Source organism: Anolis carolinensis, unplaced genomic scaffold, assembly GCF_035594765.1.
Source record: "Anolis carolinensis isolate JA03-04 unplaced genomic scaffold, rAnoCar3.1.pri scaffold_29, whole genome shotgun sequence".
Taxonomy (NCBI): Eukaryota; Metazoa; Chordata; class Lepidosauria; order Squamata; family Dactyloidae; genus Anolis; species Anolis carolinensis.
The window spans coordinates 632501-641948 of NW_026943838.1; the positions used below are offsets into that span (position 1 = coordinate 632501).

Sequence of the window (9448 nt, forward strand, 5' to 3'; positions counted from 1 at the left end):
ATTTATTGCAGCCGGCTACTAACCAGCTGTGCCACATGTATTTGTGTGGCATTGAATAGTTGCCATCCCTGTTGTAAGCCACCCCGAGTCCCCTAAGGGGAGATGGCAGGGGATATCAATGCAATGGATTGATTGATTGGTCTGATGCAGCCTAGGAGGTGATATTATTACAAAAGGACAGCCCAAGGGAAGCTGGTCTCTGCTCTTACTTATCCAAGAAGATTTTGAAGACTGAAGGCGTTGGCGTGTGTGGGAGAAGGAGTCCCTTGCGGTGCAGGTGGACACAGAAATCTGCAGATCCCGCAACGGCTGAATGCCAGACAACTAAGGTGGGCCCAGTTTTGAGCAAATTCACTTCACATTCCTTTCCGGGGGAAGGAACCTTTCCTAGCTGATGCACTGCCTCAGATGCCCCAAAGCGGAGAGTAACACTGCATTTGGCCCTCAACCCTTGGGCTTAGTGGTCCAGACTCAGGCACGGGGCAGGTTGGATGATCCCAAGGGGCCTGCAGAGGACAGGGAAGCTGTGGGGCTGGCCAGGGAACTGCAAGAGGAAGCGGGGGCTGACCCATGGCTTTTGGAGAAGGAGTCTTGGCTTGTGGTACTTTTGTGGCAAACTGTATGTTCCCCAGAAACCTAGGGAGAAAGTTTTGGGACAGGTCCACAAAACAAGCTTTTTCTTCTTCTTTATTCGGTCAGTTGTTTCCAACTCTTTGTGACCTCATGGACACTTTGGCTAGAGAAAAAGCCTGAAACTGCTCAGGTGGCAATTCTGGGGGCCGGGAGCCCAGAGGGATGTCAAGAGCTATGTTCAGGAATGCCCGACATGTGAGCGGGGAAAGCAAAGCGTAGGCAAGTCCACAAGGCTGTTGCAGCCAGGAGCAGATCCCTAACAGCCCTGGAAGCAGATACCCGTGGACTCCATAGTGGAATGACCAGAGAACAAGGGCTCTGACACAGTACGGACTGCCATGTATCTGTCTCTAAATAACCCCCCGTTATCCCTCCCAAGAGGCTACCTCATGCACAGCTGGCTGAATGGTTGTTGCGGCGTTTTTATCGCCTGCATGGATGCCCAGGGCACACTATTTTGGACAGGGGCCCGCAGTTTACAGCTAATAAAGGTAATAATAATAATACAACGGTTTGGATCCTGCCTATCTTTGCGATTGCATCTTCCCCTATGAACCTGCGCTGGCCTTAAGATCTGCTGGGAAGGCCCTTCTCTCGCTCCCACTTCCATCACAAGCACGGCTGGTGGAGACGAGGGGGAGAGAGGGCCTTCCTTCCCAGTGGTGCCCCCCCCCTGCTCTGGAACTCCCCAGGGAGATCAGATGAGCACCCACCCTGTCCATCTTCCGTATAGACCTGAAAACTTGGATGCTTCCATGTGCCTTTGATGAACCGGTTCCTTTGCTGACCAGAACCCCTCGCCCTCACTTATTGTCCGGCCTTGCAGCACCGTATTACCCACTGTCCCTGCGCTAGCCCTTGCCCGCCCTCTTAGATCTCAACATGCCCACTGTTCTAGGCTACTGGTTGATGGTTATTGTTGTTCTTACGTTGTTATGATGTTTGTTGCTTGGTTTTATTGTTTGAATGATTGAAATGCAATTGTATATTAATTTTGTTATTTTTATTCTGTTTTTGCTGGGTGTAGTCCCCAAATAAGCCGCCCCGAGTTCCTTCAGGGAGATGGTAGCGGGATATAAGAATAAAGTTATTATTATTATCTATACACATAATAAAAGTGAAAATATGTGTATGTGGCAGAGGTGTCCATTTACACAGACGTGCTTCCACTTCCACAAATAGCTACAGCTTTCACTACGCAAGAGAAACTAGTGGTCCTCCATCCAATGACATTGCAGTTATAGCGAGCGCTGTGAAAATGTCCAAGAGCCCCGCCAATGTCCTCCACGAACACCATCTTGCCCACCACCCAAATGAAGGCTTTCATGCGAGGACAATTTCCTCTTAGTTCTTCTGTTTTTCCTCCACCAGACACCCATTGTTTCTGACTCTCCATTGGTGTGGAATTTGCATGACCCTGCCCACTGTCTTTCCATAACCCTTTCCTATTCCTTTCCATGGCACACTGCACACAGAGGAATTGATCGGCAATTGAACATACTAGAGAGAAAGCTTTGGGGAGACTTCACCATCATTTATAGGACTTGTGGGGACTGGGATGTATAGTCTACCTGCAATCTAAGAGCATTCTGAGCTCTACCAATGATGGGCCTAGAACTAACTTGGAATTCTTCTGTTTTCAGAGTGTTGTTCCTTATTTACTGTTCTGATTTTGGAGTTTTTTAATACTGGTAGCCAGATGTTTTCATTTTCATGGCTTCCTCCTTTCTGTTGAAGTTGTCCACACGCTTGTGGATTTCAATGGCTTCTCTGTGTCACCTGACATGATAGTTGTTGGAGTGGTCCAGCATTTCTGTGTCCTCAAATAATAAGCTGTGTCCAGGTTGGTTCATCAAGCGCTTTGCTATGGCTGATTTCTCTGGCTGAGTGAGTCTGCAGTGCCTTTCATGTTCTTTGACTGGGCAATGCTGCTGCGTTTGGTGGTCCCTATGCAGACTTCTTGTCCACAGCTGCATGGTAGTCATCAGTTTCTCTATGCGGTCAGTGGTTCCCTTGATGTCTGGTAAGAACACTTTTCCACTGGGTGGATCTTTGTCTTTACTCTCATGGCTTGTTCTTGGCCTTACAGCTCTTCTGATGTCTGTGGTAGAATCTCCATTGGCCTGGAGAGCCCAGTTGAGGTAGTTTAGTTCACCTTGGAGGAGGTGAGATTTGCGGATACTTTGTGCACGGTCTGTCAGGGCTTTGATTGTGCTTTTTTTTTTTTACAGGGGGATTACGCTATGCAGGCATTATTATTGTATGACACAGCAAACAAGACAGACAGGCTGGATTTCGTATCACAAAATCACAAGTCGAACAAGTGTCTAGGACTGTGTGATGTATTTTCGGATGATGCGCGCAGATCCCAGTAGGGTGGCCTTTTGCAGTTGGCAGATCGTAATTTTGTCAATGCCTATTGTCCAAATGCCGGCTGAGATCTTTTGGCATGGCACCCAGTGCGCCGATCACCAGGCATCATCATCATCATCATCATTATGTTTACTATGTTAAGCTTCTTACAATTAAAAGTATGACCACCAGATTTACAGATATTTGCCAAGGTCACAGTCCAACAGTCACATGTCAGGAATGCATTCACCACAGTTCATAAAATAACCATGAATGCAAGAGTACAAACAGAGTCAGAATTCCAAAGTCAAGCCAGAGAGGCAGGGGTGCAAACTGAAGTCCAAGTCCATAAATCAAGCCAAGTAGTCAGTCCAGAACTTAAAGTCATCGACTCAAAGTAGAGTCCAGAATAGGATTATAGGAACAAAACTAGAGTCCAGAATTCTATCCAAGGGGCAGCAAAGGAAAGATCCAGAACAAGATGTATGATATTATCTGTCACAAAAGAGCGATTCTTTCCCATAACCTTTTTGTCATGACAGCTCAATTGCTGTTTATTTCAGAAACCTTTCACTGATCATCCCAGAAGCCTGCAATTATTTTCTTGAGGAGAAAAAAGGTTGCGTTAACTCCTTCCAAACTATCTGCAATACTGAGAAAAGTCCTCCTCTGTTGGAGACCTGTCCCCAGAATCAGTCAAGACCAAACACACAAACTGTTGTACTTTTTTTGTCCATTCTACCATTTTTTTGTCTGCCTGGGAACCTTGTCTAAGGAAATTTTTGAGGAGAACTAGGAACATAAGGACAGGTCTCCTCTAGCTGTGTGAAAGTACTTTGATGTCTGATGCATGTGGAACATTGTGTGAAGCTCTTTCCACATTCCATTCATGCATGTAGCTTCTCCTGTGTGTGCGTCCTTTGATGGGAACACAAATTTCCATGCTGACTGAAGCTCCTTCCACATTCCATGCATTTATGTGGCTTCTCCCGGGAGGGAGTCCTTTGATGCGAATGCAGATGTCGACGCAGAGTGAAGCTCTTTCCACATTCCATGCATGTATGTGGCTTCTGTGTGCATCCTTTGATGGTTACGGAGATCTCTACTCTGACTGAAGCTCTTTCCACATTCCACACATTTATATGGCTTCTCCCCTGTGTGAGTCCTTTGATGGATGCGTAGACTTCCACTCTGACTAAAGCTCTTTCCACATTCCATGCATGTATGTGGCTTCTCCCCTGTGGGAGTCCTTTGATGGGTGTGTAGATTTCCACTCTGACTGAAGCTCTTTCCACATTCCATGCATGTATGTGGCTTTTCTCCTGTGTGGGTTCTTTGATGGGAATGGAGCTTTCCACTCTGACTGAAGGTCTTTCCACATCCCACACTGTAAAGATGTGGCAGGGAGGAATCCTTTCGAATCCCACCGCTGCCACCAATTTGTAAAGATGTACAGATGTGTGAGGTGACAGGAATGGAATCCTTTCTGAACCCACCACACACGCAGATACCATCAATTATAAAGATGTCTTATGGATGATGATTTTAATTATATTATTCTATGTTTTAACTATCTTCTTCGCTGCCACCAATGGAGGAGATGTCAGGCAGATGACACTTGTTGTTTTTATGCTTTCTTTGTTTATTTTACTTCAGATGTTAATGTTGCTTAACTTAGTATAGGAGTATGACAGAGACTTAGATGGAATAAAAGTTAAAACAAGTTTATTGCATGTACAGAGCTTGATGGTTTCTTATATTTTGTAAAAGGCACTTAGCTTAATGGTTACAAACAGATATGAGGTGTTCAAACTTTCAAAATACTTCTTCCTCCAAACTAAACTAGAACCTGATTCTCCTGGATCCACTGGGATTAACTTTCCCTAATCCACAGCCTCTATAAATAACCCTAAACAAGTCCCCTAACTTGCTTAGTCTGGCCTAATAGAGGTCTGTCCCTCCTGGTTTCCTTCAGTCTTGAAACCAGACTGCTCCCTGTGATTCAAAATCACAGACTGTCTAAAATAAGTCACTTTATTTTAGATCTGACTCAGATTCTTTTATTTGAGCCACCCTGATCCTCCACATGAGAATCAGTGCTTTCCCTGCGACTAGAAATCACAGACTCAAACTGGGTTTTAAAACATTCCCCCTTTTCCTTTCCAAATGGCGGTTGGCTCCGCCCCCGTTGTCATGGCAACCTGTCCTTCAATGCTGAGCTGGCTACCTCCTGGTATTATCAGCTCTAATACTCACCATTTTAAATTAACCAAACCTGACTGTTTAAACAAATCAAATGAACATGTCATCCATAAACAAAATAAAATCATACACTTTACACACTGTGATGACTCATGGGCCTTGTAGTCCTGCTCATGACATTGTGATGCCTGATGAAGAAGAAAACTTGGGTTTTTTACCTTCCCAGTCAGAACTGGAATCTTCTCAGCAAGATCTTTCCCAGGCAGATCTGGGAACCTTGCACCTGCAAGAAAGTTGTGTCCCAGAAGTATGTCAAACAAACCCTGAGCCTACATCTCCTGTGTTCTCTCGCCATGAATTTTGTAAACAACAGAGAGGTTTGGAAGCAGCCTCGCGCAGGAGTGCTAGAATAACAGCTAAGAATTTAGCCAATTAAGCCTGCTTTTCGTGAGAATCTTTAAGGAGTCAAACATCTGGCCTCAGAGTTTAGCTTTCGTTTCTGGTTCCCAGAGAACTGCTTCGGCGGGAAAGTTAGACTCTATATAGGTGTTTTACCCGCGAAGTAACTTTGCGGAGTCAATTCGTCAGCCTCCGGAGCGAGTTGTGTCTGGACAGCGCGCTCCGTTTCAAGCCTCGTTCCTGCTCAAGCCTTGTCCTTGTTTCCAGCCTTCGCTCCTGTTTCCCAGCCTTTGTTTACCTACGGACCTTGCCTTGTTTCCCAGGACTAAACCTTGCCTTGTTTCACGGATTTTACCAAGTTATTCCACGGACCTTGTTCTTGTTCCTTGCTACCTTGTTCCACGATTCAAGCCTTGTTTCAAGTATCAAGTTATTTCCTAGCCTTGCTCAAGTTCATGGACTAAAGGACCTTGCCATCTCCCCTCACTTTGCCTGGCAAAGTGAGTGTTTCGGCTATTTGGATTACAACTTTGGACCTTAATATTTCATATTGGACATTGTTTCTTTGGACTAATTCTGACCTTTCCTGAAAGGTCTAATTCTGGACTATTTTCTACACTTGTTTTTATTAACTTTATATATTCCTTCAATAAAGATATTAGATAGATTCTGGCCTCTGTGTATGGTTATTGGTGCCTTGCAGCCTGGGTCCTGACACACACACATTTATGTGGTCTCTCTCCTGTGTGCATCCTTTGATGGATATGGAGATCTCCACTCTGACAAAAGCTCTTTCCACATTCCATGCATTTGTGGCTTCTCCCCTGTGTGAGTCCTTTGATGGAAACGTAGACTTCCACTGTGACTGAAGCTCTTTCCACATTCCATGCATGTATGTGGCTTCTCCCCTGTGTGAGTCCTTTGATGGGTGCGTAGATTTCCACTCTGATTAAAGCTCTTTCCACATTCCATGCATGTATGTGGCTTCTCACCTGTGTGCATCCTTTGATGGATACGCAGAGGCCCACTCCGACTGAAGCTCTTTCCACATTCCACACATTCATGTGGTCTCTCACCTGTGTGCATCCTTTGATGGTTACGGAGATCTCCACTCCGACTGAAGCTCTTTCCACATTCCATGCATTTATGTGGCTTTTCTCCTGTGTGGGTTCTTTGATGGGAATGGAGCTTTCCACTCTGACTGAAGCTCTTTCCACATTCCACACATTTATGTGGTCTCTCTCCTGTGTGATTCCTTTGATGGATATGGAGATCTCCACTCTGACTGAAGCTCTTTCCACATTCCATGCATTTATGTGGCTTCTCCCCTGTGTGAGTCCTTTGATGGAAACGTAGACTGCCACTGTGACTGAAGCTCTTTCCACATTCCATGCATTTATGTGGCTTCTCCCCTGTGTGAGTCCTTTGATGGATGCGTAAATTTCCACTCTTACTGAATCTCTTTCCACATTCCATGCATGTATGTGGCTTCTCCCCTGTGTGAGTCCTTTGATGGATGCGTAGATTTCCACTCTGACTGAAGCTCTTTCCACATTCCATGCATGTATGTGGCTTCTCCCCTGTGTGAGTCCTTTGATGGGTGCGTAGATTTCCACTCTCACTGAATCTCTTTCCACATTCCATGCATGTATGTGGCTTCTCCCTTGTGTGAGTCCTTTGATGGATACGCAGATGTCCACTCTGACTGAATCTCTTTCCACATTCCACGCATGTATGTGGCTTCTCTCCTGAGTGAGTTCGTTGATGTTTAGCAAGAGAACTTCTCCCAGTGAAACATTTCCCACAGTCCTTACAATTATGTCGCTTCTCCCCTGTGTGTGATTTTGACAACGAATTTTCCATTTTTTAACATTTATTATTCAAATATTATGCCTGAAGTTCACAGATATGGACTCCTGAATAGGATATTTCCTCTTCCCAGTCTCTGTATTGCTGTAGCCTTATTTTCTCTTTACCAACCCCTCTTTTTACAGCACAATCCTCCCTTTCCTTACATTTAAAGGTATGTAGCTAGAAATATAATTTCTCCAATTCATTTCTTGTTCTTGTTAATCCTGCGTACTTTCATTTCAGACGAAAGGCAAAGGGCAATGTTTTCTTCATAAGGTTCGTTTAGAGGTTACCTGCGAGATGAATAAGAAGAAAATCTTATCAGGAGCAGAGTACAGAAAGATCTCATTGAACATGAAGAACAATAGCCTAGTGCTGTAGCAATCACAGGGGAAGAGGGGAGAAAGACTGGCCCAACTGGTAAGAGCCCGTTGCCTCCTGAGAAGCACTTTAACACTTGCCCAACAAAGAACAATCCCTGCAAAGGGGATAGCGGCCTAAGATCCTGTGTCTAATCCAACCTTGGTAAAGGAAGGCCTCTAATAATATGGTCAACACGGAAAGGGGCTAACGATGCAAAGCATTTCCTACCTAGATCCCGCTTCTTCACATCTCCACTCAAAACCTGAGTGGCCATCTGTATGGACAGACTATCCCAAGTGATCAGTCTTGGGAGAAAAATACTTCCTCCAACTTGGGGGAGAGATATTTTCCTGATCCTCTCTTTCCCTGCAGCGTGATCCCTGCCCCACGTTTCTAAAGCAAGGCGCCTGGAGACACTGAGAGCACATTAGGCCACAAATTTCCTTGACATACTGCATTCTTACAAAACCTATACCACAAAGGTATGTAACTTCAGGCAGAGCCAAGGCACTCAGCCTAGCAGCAGTACATGAGAGAAGGCGGTATAGAGGAGACAGATGGATAGACCCCCAGGGTGAGTGGGAATCCTGCTGCCCTCCAGATCCTTCTGCACTCCAACAGCACCCTTGGGTGGGAGACATGATTCCTGCCCAGTTCTGCTCAGTTCAGTCCATTTTAGAAAGGACATTGGCAAACTGCAGCGGATTCATAGAAAGGCAACAAGGACAGGAAGACATTACATTGTAAATGAAGGAAAAATAAAGGCAAAAGTTTTCTTTTGCACAGGAGACAATGTTGTGGCTCGAACTAAAATTATGTGCTAAAGATGATGCTTCTGACCGTCATCTGGGTAGTACCAGGTATAGCTTGTGCCACCAGATGACTGCAACTAGGCCGACCACCTGCTCCCTCGATCCGTGTCCCTCCTGGCTAGTAAGATCTTGCCTGGAGGGATTACGTGAACCTCTGTTGAATATAATAAATAGCTCCCTTGAGCAAGGAGTTTTTCCAGAGGGTTTAAAAGAGGCGATGGTCTCTCCGCTGCTGAAGAAACCAGACTTTGATCGTTCGGTTCCCCCCAGCTACCGCCCAGTCTCGAATCTTCCGTTTCTGGGCAAGGTGGTTGAGAGGGCAGCAGCGGAACAGTTGCAGCAGTTCCTCAATGACACAGCCGGACTTGATCCCTTCCAGTCCGGCTTCCGTAGGGGGCACGGGACGGAGACTGTGCTAGTTGCCATCACAGATCAGCTTCGCTGCCAAAGGGATCAAGGCGGATCAGCGCTGCTTGTGTTATTGGATCTCACAGCAGCATGTGATACGGTCAATCACAATCTATTGACCCACCGCCTAGCCATGACGGGGGTTAGGGGGATACCCCTTAAATGGGTGTCCTCCTTCCTCCAGAATCAGGGACAGCGGGTGGTGAGGGGAGGGATGGTTTCCGCGTGGTCTCCACTAACTTGTGGGGTCCCACAGGGAGCTATTCTCTCTCCTCTATTATTTAACATCTATTTGCGACCGCTTGCCCGACTGGTGTGGAGCTTTGGGCTCGAGTGCCACCAGTACGCTGATGACACTCAGCTCATTCTGAGGATGGAGGGCCAGCCGGACTCCGTACCCGATAGTTTCCATCAGTGCCTTGAGGCCG

At 46.0% G+C, this 9448-nt stretch overlaps 1 protein-coding gene across 1 annotated transcript; it reads right to left on the minus strand.

The window, feature by feature from the left end:
- Window positions 1–6308: 6308 nt before the first annotated feature.
- LOC134294919 (zinc finger protein 239-like) lies at window positions 6309–8583 on the minus strand. The gene has a single exon (XM_062966773.1). The coding sequence runs from the start codon at window positions 7447–7449 to the stop codon at window positions 6313–6315; it is 1137 nt and encodes a 378-aa protein (XP_062822843.1). The 5' UTR covers window positions 7450–8583; the 3' UTR covers window positions 6309–6312.
- Window positions 8584–9448: the final 865 nt, after the last annotated feature.

Coding starts and splice junctions, on each gene's coding strand:
- LOC134294919 (XM_062966773.1), bottom strand. CDS start 7,449: ATGGAAAATTCGTTGTCAAAATCACACACAGGGGAGAAGCGACATAAT.